Source organism: Muscardinus avellanarius (assembly GCF_963383645.1).
Source record: "Muscardinus avellanarius genome assembly, chromosome: 3".
Taxonomy (NCBI): domain Eukaryota; kingdom Metazoa; phylum Chordata; class Mammalia; order Rodentia; family Gliridae; genus Muscardinus; species Muscardinus avellanarius.
Genome location: NC_137788.1, coordinates 57,769,574 through 57,789,446, shown reverse-complemented (window position 1 = coordinate 57,789,446; position 19,873 = coordinate 57,769,574). Strand labels below are relative to the sequence as shown.

At 39.9% G+C, this 19,873-nt stretch overlaps 1 protein-coding gene across 4 annotated transcripts in view; it reads right to left on the bottom strand.

The window, feature by feature from the left end:
• Positions 1-19,873, bottom strand: part of PDE4B (phosphodiesterase 4B) — a gene marked incomplete at both ends in the record, with an annotated part of 454,207 nt that overhangs the window by 34,041 nt on the left and 400,293 nt on the right. For all 4 annotated transcript variants that reach the window (XM_080690739.1, XM_080690737.1, XM_080690738.1 and 1 more), the window contains one exon: positions 11,645-11,757. In XM_080690739.1, coding sequence (XP_080546865.1) covers positions 11,645-11,757 — 113 coding nt within the window. The remainder of the gene's footprint in view (positions 1-11,644; positions 11,758-19,873) is intronic.

Genomic DNA, 19,873 nt, shown 5'->3' with positions numbered 1-19,873 from the left:
AAGTGAGGTTATTCTCTGTCCCAGCACTGGTTAAAAGAGGATCATTTATCAAAAGTTCCTATGTCAATGAACTACTTCAGTGATTAAATCAGGTAGAATTGCACACAGCTTTCTAAAATAAAATAAGCCAAGAAACAACTACCACCAACTGACAAGGGTGTTTGTTTGCTTTTTACTTCCCTCCTGACAATTCAACTGAAACGGAAGGAGGAGGCCTTCTTGGTACTTTTGAGTCCTAATGCTATAAACCAAAGGGAATCTCGGCCCTTCAAAATATGATCCCAAGTCTTGAGAGTTTGTGAGGGGAAACCGACATAACTAAATCCCAGAAAACTGAAATATTAACTGATAAAAATAAGTAAGAGGATTGTTCTGTGGGCGTCTGTCTAGAGGAGGCAGATTTCAAAACAAAGACCAAGAAGTTTGTATATGAGGAGTAAACACAGAGCTGATGGTGGATAAACCAAGGGGAAGTTTTCTAGGCAATGAAATTGCAAGAGAGGAATACAGGCCTGTATTTCTTTATTTTCAAGTGATAATAAAACTCCTACTGATATTCTTAAACCATGATTTTAATAGCTTTTCTAATGTTATAGATAGAGAGAAAGTTGGAAGCTCACAATTTTGGTTAACAGGAGCTACTCAAATTTTAGTCTAGGTTTTTCATTAGTGTCTATTCATTTTTTACATTAAAATGATTGCTCTGAGTCTTACATGGTTTCTTCCTCCATGGAATCTCTTCATAAATATTTTAGCTTTTTAAATCCAAGTCTTCTATGTCTCATTCCAATAGTCCAAACACTAAACTTTCTTACTTACTCAAGAACTGGGAAATTTCTTCTCATTTCTTACATTATATGCTAAGAAATTGTCTCTTACTTTGTCCTACTTTATAATATAAATAATGATAGAAATAAGTATATAGCAAAAGTACCAAAGTTAAAATGTCACAGATCTTTTAAACATAGAATAATTTTTCCCTTCATATACATATTGTACCAAGAATTCTACCTGAGCCCTTTTAATTTCTCCCTTTATCTCCTCATTTTAAATAATTGGATTAACATATCGTATCTATTCATAATTTATGTTAATGTACTTTCAGATGATTAAGTCAGAAGCCTAAATATGAACAAATACTAAATAAAACTCACCCTAATCTAGCAAAATGCATAAGAATATGCCTCCGTATTCTATGAAGAAGGTTAATTTGATGTAAAATGTTTACCAGGCATTAATGACATTAATATTGTTTCAGAACACGAAGCTGCTAACACTGGTAAAGCTAACTCCCCCCACTAAAGAATCAAGGAATCAGCTGAGTGTGAGAACTTCACACTGAGCCATTGGGCGGAAACATCACAGGGTGTAGAGAGCAGGTCAAACTGAGATGATTATCTTGATTTCAACTTCCCAAACTAACAGCTTTAGAATAAATCCAAGGCATGGCTACCCTTTCTCTAGTAGGTAAAACAATCTAATATATCATATTCAGTTTCAAAGAGAGGAAAGGGAGAAACAAACAAGTTAAGGGCAATTGCACTAACCACAGTATTTTACTACTTCACTCTGGCATTGGGGTTTGGAGAAAGCTGAAAAGTATCAAGAGCCTTAAAGTAGTCATACTCTTTAACCCCTTAATTCCATTTGTGGGAATCTAACCTAACCTAAGAAAACAACTAAAGATAGTGATGAAAAATTGAACACATTAATTGAAAATTGGATATATTATTAACTACATTTCCAATGAGTAGCATGTAGACATTAAATATTAATAATGGGAATTAATCACCTGCAGAGACAGAATATTATGGTGATTGGTGATGTATCATTTGAATGGAGGATAAACCCTAGCCAGTGTCTTCGCAAGAAGAAAGGTTTATTTTCCAGATGATTTACATTTTTATTTTTAAATTCAGAAATTAAAATAGCAAAATGCAGAGAAAAGCAGTTAGTGCCAGGGGCATTTAAAGTAACTCATTCCAACTATTTCCTGCTATATTTTGATCACCAAAATTTCAGGGTATGAAATTAGTTCTGTTTGCTTGAAATAATTAAGACATATATAGCTTTTACTCAAGAAAAATAAGTAGAGAAAAGAGTGATGAAATCAGTGCAAATAAAGAGGGGAAATGTCTCATGCTTTTCCGAAGCAGAATCAGCCTTTTTTTTTTTTTTTTTTTTTTTGAGTATTGGGATTTTGGGATTTAAACCAGGGCAGTTTACCTTCGAGCTACACCTTCAGCCCTATTTTTTATTTTTTATTTAGAAACAGGGGCTCACTGAGTTGCAAAGGGCCTCATTAAGTAGGAGCTAAGGCTGTCCATGAACCTCAAATCCTCCTGTCTCAGCAGCCTCCCAAAGGCTGGGATTACAAATGTGCACCACCATGCCCGGCTTAATGAGCCTTTTGCTGAAGATGAACGGTAAGTTGGATTTGCAATCACACCTATATCTTAGTGACATAATGTCACTAATTACGCTTATGACTCGGAGGAAGGCAAGCTGTAATAAAATACTTTTCAGTGAGACTGTACTTTATATTTTATGAAGTTCTTTGGAGCACATTATATATTTAATGCTTATTTTTATTAATGAGGAAACCCATACCTCAGTTTTCTTCATCTATAAAATGAGTTCAAATAGATAATGCTTAAGGCTCTTTTCTGAGTGTAAAGTTCTAGTGCAACTATGTAAAACGGTAACTAGAAATAAAACGTCTATTTTCTTTGGTTTGAATGATCAGATTTCGCCATCTAGAGTGCCCAAAGACATTAAATAGTTGCCAAGTTAACACTTCACTTCGCTCTGTGTGATCCAGTTTTGCACAGCCAATATGGTTGAGTTGGAAAGGTATTTTTATTTAGTGACAACTTCTTTCCTCACTCTTCTCATTCTGAAATAATTCCTTAGAACTTATCTTTTTAGATGCTGATACTTCTTGTCCTGAATCTAAGGGGTTTTTATTTATTTATTTATTTTTTATTTTTTGGTGGTACTGGGAGTGGAACCCAGAGGCTTTCTACCTCCTATAGGCTATACTCCCAGACCTATTTTATACTTTATCTGGAAACAGGGTGTCACTAAGTTGCTGAGAGCCTCACTAAGTAGCTGAGGCTGGCTTCAAACCTGTGCGATCCTCCTGTCTCGGCCTCCCAAGCGCGGGGATTACAGGAGTGCGCCACCACGCCCAGCCTAAGCCTAAATCTAAAGTTTTAAATAGACTTAATCATGTTTACTTCCAAGTATCTGCACTTCAATTTCATTTCTGTAATTGCTTAAGGTTATAACATTTTGTAGTATTCTGTGAGCAAAGACAGAGGGAATATAACCATTTAAGATTGTTAATAATCAATTTAAAATTTACTGTGTTTTTAATAACTAAGAAATTAGAAAGATGAAAGTGATTGAGCCAGGAAGATAAATCTTACTTTAATAAGTCCGCTAAAAGATCATCTCAGAGGGCTCTAGCTTTCAAAAGTAGTGCATTTTTAAATTGCAAGTAATTAGCGGAAGGGGAAATGTGACTGTTGGGCAGAATTGTAGCATTTATAGCTTTAAAATCTACTCCATAAAGAGGAAAAAAAAAACTATCAAGCACTTCCCAAAACAGAAACAAAAGAAACAGGAGTTTTACTGTCTTCTTCATTTCTAAGGAACTTAACAGTCCTTTCTTTGTGGAAGCACTTGGCTACTTTAACGTAAATCAAACAAAAGGAAGTTACAGTAAAATATCTAAGAGACTAAACAGTTTGGCACCAGTTGAGAGAAACATCACGTACAAGTGGGCAAGACAGAGGGGCTGGCAGGTCTCTGAAAACAAGCTGAAGTGCAGGGATGTGCAGAGAAGCACCGCAACGGGCTCAGCGCCTTCAAAAGCGTGGTCCCTATTGATGGTGGCACAGCTTTGCCTTGGCTTTTTTTTCTTTCTTTTTTTTTTTTTTTTTTTTGGTGGTACTGGGGGTGGAACCTAGAGGCTTTCTACCTCCAGGCAATACTCCCAGACCTATTTATACTTCATTTGGAAACAGGGTCTCACTAAGTTGCTGAGAGCCTCACTAAGTTGCTGAGAGCCTCACTAAGTAGCTGAGGCTGGCTTCGAACCTGTGCGATCCTCCTGTCTCAGCCTCTTAAGCGCGGGGATTACAAGCGTGCACTACCACGCCCGGCTGCCTTGGCTTTTTCTGGTCCTGGCTTCCACAGAGCCAAGCTTCTTTCACTTGTTGAGCCCACTTTTACATGGAAGTAAAATGTTTTGGAAGAATAGTGCATGAGCAAGCTCCAGCCTTGACTCTCCTTGCATAGATAACAATGGCAGAGACCTCAGGGGGCTTTAGACTAGGGTGTATTCTAAAAGATGATTCCACCCACCCCCTTAAAAACAAGATAACAGAACATGGAAGCATGTATTTCATTAATGTATTGTAATTCTATTTTCAAAGATTAGTGTAGATTTTTATTTGACAATCTAAACAAAATTATCTGATTCTGTATGGCTAGTGAGATGCCCCTTAAAATGGCCAATTTATTAGATTTTGAGATAATAATGTTCTCTCATTGGCTAGCCAGAGTTATGACAATTGAAAGTAATGCCCCTTCACTTTATTCCCGTTTGCTTTTTAGACACTTGCTCACTTAGGAACTTTTAAGGGAGTTAGCAGAAAGATTGGGCTAAATGGATTAGAATTCAGTGGAGAAAATGGTTCCACTGACATCAAGGTAAGAACATTTAGATTAAGCAGAGTACAAACACATCACAAAACACATAAAACACATCACAAAATCAAAAAAAGCTTTCAAAGGTTAATTTTCTAAGCTTTGATAAGACAAGGACTCGGAATACTGAATTACACTCAATAACACCACTTTATTCTGTCATAGAAAGAGTAGTTAAAATGATGATAAAGAATAATCAGCTTAATTTTCTCTTTCATTTCTGAAGACCAAGAACAAGAAAAATATTCAACAGGTTACTTCTAAAAAATTTGCCCACATGTTATTGCTACTGAAACATTAATTATCTGTTTTATGGGGAAAATGCATGGCATTGGAAAGGACATATTATAGTGTCTCACTAAGTTGCAGAAGGCCTCTCTACGTAGCTGAGGCTGGCCTCAAATCAGCAATCGTCCTCTCTAAGCCTCCCAAGTACTGGGATTACAAATATATGCCACTACACCCGGCTACACAATCACTTGAATGAAAATAATTTTTAAAAACTAAGACTAACTTCTCCCCACTTTCTTTTTTATTTTGGGGAGTAGGGGTGATAAAGGAATTTGGGAGTAGGCTAAAGCCTTTTAAACCAAACCTTTACTATCTTATCTTAGGTTGAGTTAGAGAGTTTTAGGAGACAGATTTTGATTCACAAAAGGGAGTGGATGTGTTTGATATTGCTGTTTACATTTTTTAAGTGCTTTAGACCATTCTCTATATCTTTAATAATTCTATCTCCTTATCTGTGTTAGTAGACACTGTTTCCCGGCTAAGACTGAACTTGGCATGATTAATGGCTGGCCTAGAGGCTCAGAATATGGTAGTAGTGAATAGTGAATGCCAGAATTAAAAAATAAGATCTCCCACCAACCATTATAAAAATTTCTTAGAATGATTAAATGGCTCTAAACTCCCCCCCCCCCGCCAATATTTATCGATTTCATTGAGATGACTGATGGTGACGTGATGGCCCTGAGTGGGTATGAATCCTGGCTTTCTTATCTTTTTTTTCTCTCTCTCTTTGGTGGTGCTGGGAATAGAAAGCAGAGCCTCCTGCATGCTGACCAAGTGCTCTACTAATGAACTATACCCCCAGCCATTAATCTGTTGTTTATTTACCTTGGGCAAGTTACTTCTACTCTCTAAACCTCACTTTACTCACCTATGAAGCAGGGATAGCATTAGTTTCTATTTCAAAAGGTTGTTGTGGATTTTAATGACAGAATGCAGGTTACAAGCTTAGCACAATATCTGCACAGAGTGTATACCTATAAAAGTAGTTTGGTTGTTCACCATAATTGTTCTATCAGTAACTTATTTCAATAAAAATAGGAGCCGAAGGAGACCAGAGACAATCTTCTCCCCTATTTTTTTCCATGGATCAGAAAATGTAAATATTCAAAATGATTTAATTGTCCTTGATGATGTACCTAAATAAAGACAGAGGTAGACCTCAAGTGCACATCTTATTCCTGGGCCCTTTGTACTTTATCTTGTCCCCTCTATACATTAATCTATGTAAATTTGAGTAGTTAAGGAGAAGAAGTTGGACCAAAAATTTCATTTGTGCCCACTTGGCAAGCAAAACTAATTTTCATTCCATTCTACTTTCTAACTTGAGATCACCTCTAACATTTATGGGGTAATATAGTATGAGTCTAAGTATATATGCTATATTCGAAACTCTTAGTTTGACATGTATCCTATCATTACAGCCTGGAAAGTCAGACTGAATTTAGAAATTTGAACTTGTTGAATTAGGCAGTGCAGGGGTCCCTAGCTTTTGGCCCACACCCTTCCTTCTTCCCCCACCACCAAGGACTAGTGCAGGTGTGGACTGCACATCCAGGCTTCTCCCACATACCTCTCCTCCACTCCAAGTTTCTGTCTCTTTGCTATCCCTGGTGCCCAAGGGTGTGTACTACTGTAACACATCCGAGGGAAGAGGCCTACATAAGCCTTGAGAGTGGGTTCAAAGTCATTTTGGGCAGATAATGTGGGGGTCTAGCAGGTTCAAAGTGTAGTTTAGATGAATGAACACATCTGCTCCTTTGGCTAGACCGACTCGTCCCCTCCTGGACCAGATGGCAACTAGAAGACCAGGTTATTTGTCTCCTAAAGCATAGGTTATCCAGAAAAAAGGCTCCCTCTTGTGCTGAGGACCGCTCTAATCATATTATTGAATTTTAAGTAAAAGTGGCACCAATCCCTTTAAACAACTGATTACCTGCCCACCATCAACTGATAGATTGCTGAGATGAATAAGTTGGTCAGTATAATCTATTTCCTTTGAGTCCTGCTGAATCCAATATTTCCCACAGTTATTGACTATTCAGTTATAGAGAAAATGACTCAACCAACATTAGGGCATTATCACCTTCCGGTAGCACGCAGCCTGGTTCCTGGTGATTCCAGGCTGGTAGAACAGCATGACTTTATTCCTCCCCCCTAAGAGTTGACTTTATGCTCAGTGCTCAGTATTCCTGTGCAGCTGTTCCTGAAGAACTGGGAAAATAAACCTGCACTGCCAGGAGGACTCACTTCCCCAGTGATGGTATCTGTAGCTGATTTCACGATGCCTGAAGAAAGGACGGCCTATCTCCCATTCCTGTCTTGTAAGTGTCCTTAGCAAATATTTACTGAGGTGCTAAGTCCTCATGCTTTATTTGAAATAAAGTATTAATGTCCAGAACTGTGCTGTTCAATAATAGAATACGTTTTTTGGACCCCAACGGGGTCCAAATTTTTGTTTCACACATAAAATTGCCCAAGAACAAAATTAGTAAAAAAAAAAAAAAAAAAAGAAAAGAAAAGATCAAAGGAGGGGATTCCAGGGAGCAGTTAGGACTGACTACTTGCTTGAAGTACTGAATACCAAGCACGTGCATCTTTGACAAACATTTAACATACTGGGGACAAGGATCCTTTTGACATTTTTCACCTGAGAAGGTGAGAAGCTCTGAAACAAGTATCAGTAAAATGCTAGGAAAAAAAACAAAAACAAAAAAACCTCCCCATGGCCCAGCAGTCACAACTACACCTCTCTGGGATTGTAGGGCTGTTCCCTCTCCAGCCACCAGCCACGGTTGTTGCAACCCTGTACTTTTCTGCGCCTGTCAGGAAGGAGACAGGAAATTCGAGTCACCCTGACAGCAGCTGTGCTGTTCCTCCTATCCTCCTCCAATGACGTTGATTGGCTTTGGTGACTCGAGGTCAGGAACTGAGCCACGGCGAAGGTCAGAGAGACAGGTCACTGTTTATGCCGTTGTTGGGCCGGGGATCCTGCTGAGGCTGTTGGCTTTCTTCCTTTCTATACTGTTTCTCTTTCCGTTCCTCTTTTTACACTGCAGAGCCAAAGCATCCTGTTTTCAAAACAGCAGGCTGTTTTGCCACGGAGGAACTCCTGCTCTGATACACTTCTCTGAAGTGTAAGACAATTCCTCTCATTCAGGAGGTGATGAAAGTGGAAACGCAATAAAACTAATGAACGAGTCCAAGAACACACTCTGCTGTGAAGCAAAACAGCTCCAACACATCTAACAAACTTCTGCTACTGGCAGAAGGATGACTAGACACCCTTTTCATCAGAAGAACAATGCCACTGCCTTGTAAAACTCCTGTTGACCTTATTCCATCTTCTTGTCATTCTTTGTGGGAAATGATCTACCATACTAACCCATCTGGCTGCAACTTTCTCTAAAGTTTTGAAATTCCATTTAGCCTGTGTCCAGCATTAAGGAATTGGGAATACTGGGGCCAAGCAGAAGACCATGTGCTATAAGTCACAGAAATAGTTTATTATCTAACTCCCTGGGCTCCGAAGGACCCTTGGGAAAGTCAGTTACCCTCTTTGAGCCACTTTTCTTTAGACTATAAGAGGGTTAAGGATCAAATAAGCAAAGCACAATCAGACCAGATGAAACAAACATAGAAGGCTGCTTGCTTTTTTTGTATTCCAACCAGATTCAATCAATCTCCACCATTTGCATGCTAACTGGCACAGATGGTCTCCACCCATGCCCATGAGTAACACTGGCTCTCCCATTGGCACTCTTAAGTTCAGATGTTGCAAACAAAACTTGGTGGTCACTTAGATGAACCAGAAGCTGGGACACAGATTTTCAGCAAAAATGGAATGGATGTGATTAACAAGTGGTTGTCTACTGAGTTTTCACTGTGGGTCAGGTTTCTTGCTAAGTGTTTTATCTATCTCAGTTCATCTACACAGCAAGCAACCTGGTGAAGTAGGTAGTACCACTGTTAGCCTGATTTTCTGGATGAGAAAACTGATCAGAGCAGTTAAGTAAGCTGGCCCAGGATATGTAGCTATGAAATGGCACAGACAAGATCTGAACAATAATTTTTCAATTTCAAAGCCATGCTTATTATATGTTCCCCCTATATAATGCACCCACATCCACTTGTATCCCTGTAACTTAGATTTGTTGTGACTTTTTTGTTCAGTGAGGGTAATTAAAATGTGACCAGATAGAACTACTAGTAATAATAGTGAGGATGATCATTTTAAGCAGCAACGTAAATAGAAATCTCGAATAATTCTGACAACATTTAAAATTGAACACGGATTATTATCTTCACCATAGATAACTTAATTCCTCCCCCAAAGTACTACAGACCAATTTTGGGGGGAGGGAGGGCCACAAAACGTTCCCATTGTATTGTATCATCTATGCTATAGTTTACATTATGCTTAGGCTTTTTACCTTCAAACAATTGTCTGAATAATTCAGAAGATAACAAGGTAGCTAAGTAAAATGAGATTTTTTTTTTTTTAGTTGAAATTGACTTCAGCTATTGGGTGGGCACTGTTATTCACTGGCTAACTGCTTTGTCCTACATCTTTGTGCTGTAGATCTTAAAAACAGGTGAAGCAACATGCCTTCCTCTTGAGCTAACTGTGTCAGCACTGAGGTTTTAGCCCTTTCTTTACGGTTAGCTCTATTCAACTTTCATTGCTTCCTGCACATGACACCATAAAGGAGTACAAGCCTGAGGGATCAGAATTCTCTCACCGGGACCTACCTACACTATGCCTGGTCTCCGGGCCTCATTAACTATTATGCCAACTAAGAAGTTACTTTGAATAAATTTGCAAGGCAGACAATTGTCCAAGGTCAGCAGTCCAGATGCAGATGTAGTTCAAATGCCAGAATGCCTCAACATCCCAGACAAAAAGAACGGCAACTTGTAGCTTCTCTGGAGGACTCCTCTGGAGTGAGTTGCCTGCTTTATCTTGGTGACTCCAGAAGTTCACCGTGTCCTCTATGCTGAAAAATTAGCCCCAGATATATTGGATCTACATCTTTCATAGGTATCCAATTACACAAAAACAGACTAGAGCATTTGCTAATTCTCCAAAGTAGGCTAAGCGAGTGCCAAAGTCCTTCTACAGGGCATCCTGGTGTGATTTGGAGAAGTTTCTCAGTTCAGACCTCCTCATGGGGAAGAAGTTGGTGGGGTTTTACACCAGCCTGGAAAGTCCCTGAATTTAGCTCCAACTGAGAACTTTAGAGAAGTAAGTAAATAATATTTAAATCTCAAATGTGCCTTTTTGCTCCCCCCAGCCCCTGCCAACTTGAGCTCTAAACTAAAATTTCAGAAAGGGACTTATTTTTGCCCTTTCATTAATAAATAAAGAGTTTCAAAGTAAGAAGACCCTCCCCCAGCCCCATACCTTCTTTTAGGATCTCCTAAGGACACGTTGCTTCCTCTGCTTAGATGCTTTGAACAGGAGCCAGAGAGTCTGGATCCAAAGGTGATTTCTCTTAACCCCAGGAGAGAGGGAGGAGGGGCAAGCACTGACTAGTGCACCTCAGGGCTGAAAAGGGCAGGTTGGTGGGTGTGGAGCAAAATCTTTTTCCAGCCTCAGAAATATAAGACATAACACTATGCCTCAGGCTAGAATTATTGAGAACTCTGAAAACGTGCTCTTAGGAGAGTATAGCTGAGGCTTTCTGTCAAACTGTATGTGTGTATGTGTATCTGTGTCTGTATACAAATGGACTATAAACACACACACATACACACACAGAAAAAAATCTAGAAAAAACCCCCAAACAAATGACAAAAGCAAGCATCAACTCTCACTATATTATCTCTATAAATTAGCACCCTAAGTCCAGGTGTTAATTAAACAAATGATATAATGATAGATAATTAAAGCTCTTCAAAAATAAGTTTTGTCTGGAGACTGTAAATAAAACTTTTTTTGGTAGAATGGGGAAAACGTAATTTCAAATCCACTTTGAAGATCAGCAGACTTAAGAAAACTTTCTTTGGAGACAAAGTATGTTGCTGCTGCTTCTTTTTTTTTTTTTTTCTCTTTTTTTTAAATCTTAGGTCATGCCGGCATCACAAAAGAAACTTTAAAAAATCCCCAACTGTCCTTCTTTTCAGGAAGAATTTATCACACTTGAAGGCAAACCATTTTCTCCCATTGATATAAGGAGGACAATTATGGTCTTATTTAAAAATATATATATGTTTAACATCTGATTGCTAAACAACATATTACCTATTTTGCTCTATAGACTGATTCATTTAGATCCCAGTTTTCTGATAGTTGTAAAAAAGAAAAGGTATTGTCGTTTATGTGATGATTTGAAAGATTTACAGAAGCCTTTACCTTAAACATACTCTGCAGCAACAGAATATGCTAAATATGAATGCATCAATTAGAGAAGTTTAGTTTCTGGAGTAAAACTCACTGAGTATTTTAAACTTTTGCAGTAACACCAAGACACGGACAAAGTGAGGCACTTTGCAACAGTCTTCTGAGACAGATCAACAAACAGTCTTTCAGTAGCTCCCTGACAAGGGGCTGCAGACAGAGGTAACCGGAGGCAACTGGAGCCGGAGCTCCAGGCTCCAGCCACACTTTAATGTGTAAAACGGTCGGTCGGCTTACCTTATTAGAAGCCATCTCACTGACAGAGCGGTAGGTCTGGATGGTCTCTAGCTGGTCTAAGCACCAGTCTAGTTCCTCCAGCGTTTCCATTGCTAATTTTTGATAAGATTCTTCTGCAAACAAACATACAGACATGTAGTTAGGCTGGAGCGGCTGCAGGCTGTCCATCGCCGAGTCCACGCCGCCACTGCCGACTGCTGTGCTAGTGAAGGTGCCCCCTTGCTCCTTCATTATTTGCTTGCCCACTCCTTCCTTCCAGCTCTCTCCACTACGAGAACAAATCACCGTGGTGCTCTGCCCCAGGGCTGGTGCCAAGTTTTCAGCCTGCCCCGCCCCCAGCCTGGATGAGGTGTCTGTGATCTACCAAGAAACTTCCTCTGAGGAAGAAGGCGGGGGAATCTCTTATAGGCTCATCTGCATACATGGCTCCTAAAACTAAAGACAGAAGAAGGGAAGAGTTTTCTCAGGCTCTCTGTGTCTTAGTCACCCCGGGGCTCTTTGGGGTGCGTGATGTCATTTCTGAGTGTTTGCAGTTGAGAGGAGAAATGAGGGAAGCTGTTCCTCATTTTGCTTTTCTGTAAAATGAAACCCATAGTGGAGAGCTGGGGGCAAATGGTTTGACCATAATGTTCAAAAGCCAGGCAGTCGTTCATTCTGGGACTGTGTTCACCTTGGAATAACTTTGGATTCAGTAAAGACTGATCGGCACAAGTAAGAGACCCAGGGGATTCATTCTTTTCTCTTCCTTGAATTTCTCCTTTAATTAAAAGCAAAATGAGGTCTCCCCTGATAAGACCTCAGTCTAAGAGAAACTGTCTGGAGTTTTACGTGAACACATTTATTGGCCTGGGAGTCCTGTGGCTCTTGTTATACTAAACAAAGCTAAAAGTTCCCTACTGCAAGTGCCAGGATCACAGGGGAATTCTGAACCGGACTTTCAGGTGGAGCCAGATGTGAACGCTGCAGATTTTCATTTTAATGAAAGCTGGGGGCTCTGACTTGTTGTTTTAGGAAGCTAGCTTCTCTGGATATAAGTCTGAGAGTTCCACATAAAAAATACTGGTCTTAAGATCACATTTTTGGGGGGGGGCTGAATAATCAAAACCCTTTTTTTTTTAACTTATCCTCAACTTATTATTTCATATCCAAAAGTGTGTGGTTCTACACAAATACTTCAAGTTGTTGACTTAAGAAACCTAGCTTAATAAACACTGAATTAATTTTATAATGCTAGACAAATTAATGAAGCTACAGACAGTTAAAAAGCAGGCAGACTCTCCCACATACTTGTTCCCCATTTTTTTGGGGGGAGAACAATGTTCCTTAATTTGACCAAACTTTCAGGAATGCAAGCATACAATAGGCACTGATAAAATTAAAAAAAAAATCTTCTGGAGTTCTAATGCAACATTCCTGTCAAATTTAGAGCATGTTTTTAATACATTCATACAAAAATCCTACTGAGACCACATAGCTTTTATTATTATATGAATAATTTCACGTGTGTGGCACTCCAATACTTGAGACAGAAAGGGGATAAACAGAAGGGCAAATCCAAGTGAATAGAATGAATTGGCCACAGATGCACATTTCAAAGAATGCTTGCTTTGTTTATTCCCCCAGTAATGTGTACACTTCAGGGCAAGGGGGGGGGTTAAAATTCAATATCCTGTATGTCATACTCAAAAAGCCACAAAACCACCAGACGTAACTTCCTCCATTTTTTTTCACACTCCTCAAAAATCTGCAGACAAGAATTGAGGTGTTTTTAGTAGAACACATTTCATGCCAGACTTGCCTCCTTTTTTCCTCTTCATTTTTGCAATGTTGCCTTAACATGAAGCCCCCCCACCCCATTCTCTACTGTGTCGAAACACACCCTTGCTACCTGGGTTGCCTTCCAGAAAAGTGGGTCTCCCAAAGCATGCTTTCCTGAAGAGAAAGGGCCCTCCCATCCCCATTCCCTGCCTTGAACAAAATACACAGTCCAATCATTTCCCTACAGTGTGGGCTTTATACTGTCTTGGTGCCTTCTACATCACAAGCTCTAGTTCTCTATAACTAAGTTTGCTTAGAGTCTTTTGAATCAGCACATATACAAAACAACGCTAAGATGATATAAATCCTTTCTTCTTCATGAGAAAAAAGGAAGCTCATTTCTACTCTGGCTCCACCTAGGAAATACAGTAAATATACCAGCAGAAGTACTGAGAAAAGAAGGACTCTTCACAGATATAATGACAAGACATCACCACTGTAGTTCATTCATTGTGCATTTCACAAAACCACACGCACTGTGCTTTTATTTTTACTTTATTTTATTTTTTGCGGTACTGGGGGTGGAACCCAGGGGCATTTTACCTCCAACTACACCCCCAGCCCTATATTTTATCCTTTATTTTTGAAACAGGGTCTCACCGAGTTGCAAATAACCTAAGTAGCTGAGGCAGTCCACGAACCTGGATCCTCCTGTCTCAGCCTCCAAAATGCTGAGAGTACAATCATGTGCCACCACACTCAGCTTTGTACTGTGCTTTTAGAGTTGGTCCCTAATGAAGATATGGGTGACTGGCTGCTAGTTGCAATATATCCTGTACCATCACCCTCTGTTCTTCAGATCATCCACATTTTTAAGCATATATCAGTAAGTCCTGAAGTTAGACTTGTCACTTCCTAAATTCTTAATCCACAGTTGAGACTGTCTTTGTGTCCCATTGATCATGGTAACTGAGGCAGAGGGCACAATTAGAAGAGTGGGCAACATATAGGGATGTTTTCTCCCCATATCAGGGGTGGGGGCAGGAAGAAGAAAGATGATTCCTAGGGTACCAGGGATCAAAGGGAGAGGACAGTTTAGAACCTATGGCTGGGGATGTAGCTCAGTGGGGAAGTACTGGCTTAGCCCCCAAACACCTGCTACTCATGTTTCCCACCAAAGAAAATGACCAACACAGCTCAGGACTGGCCTCGATGCTGCAGATTTGTGACTCTGACTCCATATCCGGTGCTTTGTACCCAAAGACACCAGGAAATACTAGAAGAAATGGAAAACAACGTCCTAGCAGCTTGCAGAGCCTCAGGCACCTGGAATTAGAATAGTACACCTGCCGCACTGGGGAGAAAACACCAGCTTTGGAAGGAGTATCAGGAAGACTGGCTTTCTCTTCTACCACTTATTGTACTATTGAGGTCCTGGACCTCAACTTCATACATCTATAAAATAAGGATAAGAATATTTGTCTCCTAATGTAATAAAAGGAATAAGTGAGATAAAGTACATAAAGTGCCTTAGTAGGTGATCAATACACGGAGTAATTATTAATGACAATCAAAGAAACTCAAAGGCCTGGCATGGAGGGTGGGGAAGAATGAGAGGCAGAATTGGAAGGTAAAGAACAGAAATACGTATTCAACAAAGGATTGTACATTACGAACCTGTAGTGTAATTTGCAGGGCCCAACGCAAAATGAAGTGCAGAGACCCTTGTTCAAAAAGCAGGAAAAAGTGCTGAATAACTTGCTAGGTATGACCTTTGTTCTGCATCTTCTCCCTGGCATGGTGCTCCCCATTCCCCGCAGATTTATTCTTTTATAATTCTTTTAGACTGACAGAAAAGTTTCAAAGTTCATATAGAGTTCCCACATACCCCACATCTTGGTTTCCTCATTGTTAAATTAAATGGCTTTGTGAGTTTTATTTAATATCATATTCTTTCAGGCATCGGAGTATCAGAAAGTAGAGACCCTGCAAGAGGACCAGAGGCCCCACACCTTTTTACTTGGGGTACACACGCAGCTCACCAGCTACCGGGGAGTCCTTCTTGCTAGCTGTCAGACTGATGTGCTGTTCCCTAGCCAGGACTGGTTTGAGGAAGGTGGGTCAGGTGTTTTTCTTTGCCATGTCCCTAATGTCCCACTCCACAGCAGAAACACCTGAGGTATTTAGGTGTACCCCTAAGGGTACTGCAGCCTCTTCACTGGGCTATGTTAGATATCTGGATTGGAGGTATGTAAGAGGCTCAACTTCACCAAGATCTTGCTAGTCCAGATTAGGGACAGCTACTGCCACAACCCACCTTACACTTTGCAAGGTACACATATTCAGTTTAGATCCTTCCCATACCTAGACCCGGTCCCCTAGTGGGGATGAAGAGAAGCAGTGTTCAGGGGTGGGGGCAGGAAGAAGAAAGATGATTCCTAGGGTGCCAGGGATCAAAGGGAGAGGACAGTTTAGAACCTATGGCTGGGGATGTAGCTCAGTGGGAAAGTACTAGCTTAGCATACAAAAAGCCCTGGGTTTGCTCCTCATTTCTGTAAAACAAAACAAAAACAGATACACTGTGAGGGGACAGGAAGGTGGCAGGAGGTGGGACAGTGCATATGCAAAGGCCCCAAGCTCTTGGCACATACTCCATCATCCCATCAGACTTCACTGGTAAAACATGAGTTCAGAGATAAATTATGAGTTCCAAGACAGCAAATGCAGAAACCTAAGCACAGCAGCCACAAGGGTTACAGGCCCACATGGCTGGCCTTGCTCCTATCTTACATAAGATAGCCCTGATACAGAGAGATGCTGAACACCACAGTAGCACACCTCCAAAGAGTAAAGGCAGGTATTGTATCCATGTATGGCCATACCACCAACCTTGGTTTCTGAATTTTTTCAGAGGAGAGAATCAAGAAGAATCAATTGTCCTTCCCTTTCCCCTTCTTTCCCTCTTTCACTCCAGCAAGAATGGTAAAGGAGCTAGGTGTGGTGGCACATGCTTGTAATCTGAGTACTTGGGAAGCAAAGACAGGAGGATCCGGTGTTACAGCCAGCCTCAGCTACTTAGTGAGACCCTGTTTCAAAAATAAAGAATAAAAAATCAGGCTGGGGTATGTATCTCAGAGGTAGAATGCCCCTGGATTAATTCTCCAATACCACCAAAAAAAAAAAAAAAAAAAAAAGAGGCAAAGGAAGATTCCCTTCCATCAGCTGGTCTAGTAAGTATTGCACTTGACCCCGAAAAACAGGAAGAGAAATAAATGAATAATTATAATCAATATTAATCTGATAATAATACACATCATTCAAGTAGTTCTTTTCTCAAAGGACCTCCAGACACACCATTCATTAATCCTTGCGACATCTCTGCAAGAGACACAGAAGGGGTATGATTATCTCTAATTTACCTTAAGGCACAAACTAAGAAGTCACAGATTAAATTACTAAAGCAAATAGTCCCTTTCCAGGTTCCTGATAAGGCTGTATGAAATAGAAGACTCAGCTCAGCACTAGAATGCACATTTCTGAAAATGCTGCATTTAAAGTTACATCTTAATCTTGGATCATTTTCTACTTAAAATTGCACAATTGCTTTCTTCAGTGTTGTGGGGTTTTCAGTCTCCTTCCTGTTTCTGACCCTTCTAACACACCTCTTAGCACAGGGAGGCTGTGCAATATTTACTCAGAAGATCAGGTCCAGTTCTGATCCACATCTTGCTTCACTGATGACTTCAAGAAAATTGCCTAGGTTCTCTGAGACTGAATTTCTTTTTCTTTAAAATAAGAATAAGAGATATATCCTATTCTCATGAGGAAAGTAGAGTAGAAGGATGCACACAAAACCAGATGATGATTTTAAAATTATTATATACCTTTTGGAAATATTATTATTGATGTAAAATGGGTGCATTGTAGAAAATTACAGGCAAGCAAAACTTCGATAAGATAAAAATCTCACTTTTTTGTGTGTTTGTGTGATACTGGGGATTGGACCCAAGAGCTAAAATTCTACCTCTGAGCTATACCTGAAGCCCTTTTTGTTTTTTTGTTTTTTTGTTTTTAAACAGGATCTCACTAGATTAATGAGAGTCTCACTAAATTGTTGAGGCTAAATTGTTGTCTTTTCTTTTTGTGGTACTGGGAGCCCAGGGACTTTTCTACCTCCAGGCTATACTCCCAGACCTATTTTTTTATATTTTTTATTTGGATACAGGGTCTCACTAAGTTGTTGAGAGCCTCACTAAGTAGCTAAGGCTGGCTTCGAACCTGTGCGATCTTCCTGTCTCAGCCTTCCCAAGCGCTGGGATTACAAACGTGCGCCATCACATCCGGCTGTTGAGGCTATTTTCAAATTTGTGATTCTTCTGTCTCAGCCTCCCAAGTACTGGGATGACAGGCAGTGCTACCAGGCCCAGCAAAATCTCATATTTGTACTAAGTAGAGAACTCCACTGTTAACCTCTTGGAACATATTCTTTCACGTATATAGGTGTGTGTGTGTGTGTGTGTGTGTGTGTGTGTGTGTGTGTGTGTGTACATATGTATGTATATTGTGAAAATAGAATCACACTGTGTAAATCTTGAGCAACTTTATCAGCCAATCCTTTTTTCTGCTTTAATATTTTTTCAGCTTACTTAGTATTTGGTTTATAGTCCAACGTCCCCAGGGTTTTCATGCAAATCTAATAGCTATGTGTGCATGATAGAAGAGTGGTATTGTAAAGAGGGACAGATCCAGAGAAGGGCAACAGCAGGAAAGAGTAATTAGAAACCTCTGCTTAGCCACAAATAGCTAGTTGTTCATAGCTAGAAAACATGAGAATAAACTGTAGCAGTTCTGAAGTTAGTAGCCAAGTACCAGACCTCAGGTGCCCTAGAAGCTGGCCTTGCAATACATTCAGCAAAGTGTGATCTTATTACCCTACTGATATCATGGAAAAGTGGGGACAGATGCCCTTTATATCCTTGATATCATTTAACTTTGAAACTCTATGTTCCATCACTCAATATAGACGAGAAAACCGAGTCTTAGAGACATTAAGTCTCTTGCCCCCAGTTAGCAAGTATAAACTTCACGGTATAGCCCTAATTTAAATTTCCTACAAATGACATTCACATGCAATTTTAACATAGCTTTGTATATATCAGAAACTCATCTGTCATCTTTCCTCACTTTTTAATCAAAGAAAGTGCACAGAAAAGAAATGCAAATAACCTTTTGCTTATGAGCTTCATTTAATGGAACTCTCTTCTCTCTAGAAAAGGTGGTGACTATTTGCAAGGTTATGTGAGTGGTTAAGTCACTCAGAACAATTCAATTGCCATGTGTGACAACAGAGAAGTCTCCTAAGCATAAATGTGGAACAAAAAAAACCCCAACATTACAAGACTGCATGAGAAAAAGTATGGTTTAATTTATATAAAATCTCAAAGATGCAAAAACTAGAATCAAAACAATGGTTATCTTGAAGGGTTAGTGATAAAGACAGACTCGAGGGCCTTCTATGGAGCTGGCAGTGACCTATTTATAGGTCTGGGCGCCAGTTACACAAGTCTGCTCATTTTATGAAAATTCACTGGGTTCTGCACTTGTGATCTGTTCACTTTTCCCTGTCTTTCTGTTTTACTGTGCAGGCTTTCAACAGAGAATCCCATTTAGGGAAAGCCTAGTTTAAAAAAAAAATGAAGGATTTCTCAAAACACTTTTCATTTTCTTCTGTCGAACTATAACAATGGTTATCTGTAACAGAATTTAAGTCTCACATGACTGGACAATAGCAACATAAAAGACATTGGTTTGATATTATGCAGACCAAGATGCTCCTGCTAACTCAAAAAGTTCAGCAGAATGTACTGAAGTCTGACTGAGATGTTTATAAATCCTGTTACCCTAGACAAGATAGACTACTATTCCTCCATTTCTTTACCCATGAGCAGAAAGATGGCTTAAGCTATCTGTGAGAATTAAGGAAATCCGCATTTGTTAATCATTCGGTATGGTGCCTGGCACACTTCAGGCACCTCTCATCCCACCCCTTTCTGGTCAGGGTCACTTTCCTTGAGGGAAGATTGACATATTTGATAGCTTAAGTTAGGTGGAGTTTTGCTTTGGCCCTAAGGAAAGGAAGCCTATGTAACACTGGGCAAGAAATCTGAAAATGTCCTTCCCACTGCATGTCTTTAGAAAACTACCTCCTTAGGTTAGAGTTTGTTGGTTTGCACTAAATTCTAACTGACACCCCAGAGCAGTCATCCAGCAGACAGAGAGTATTGTATAGAAAGCAGTTCATTCTTTCATTCAACATAAATACATCAAGCATCTGTTTTTTGTGCCACACTTGCTGTTGGGTGGGTACTGGGTTCCAGCAAGGAATAAGATCCCTCGGGAGGGGTTCCGTTCATGGCTCTGAGTGATTATATTGGAACCTCTTTGCTATTCTCCAAATGTTCCGTCTATGAG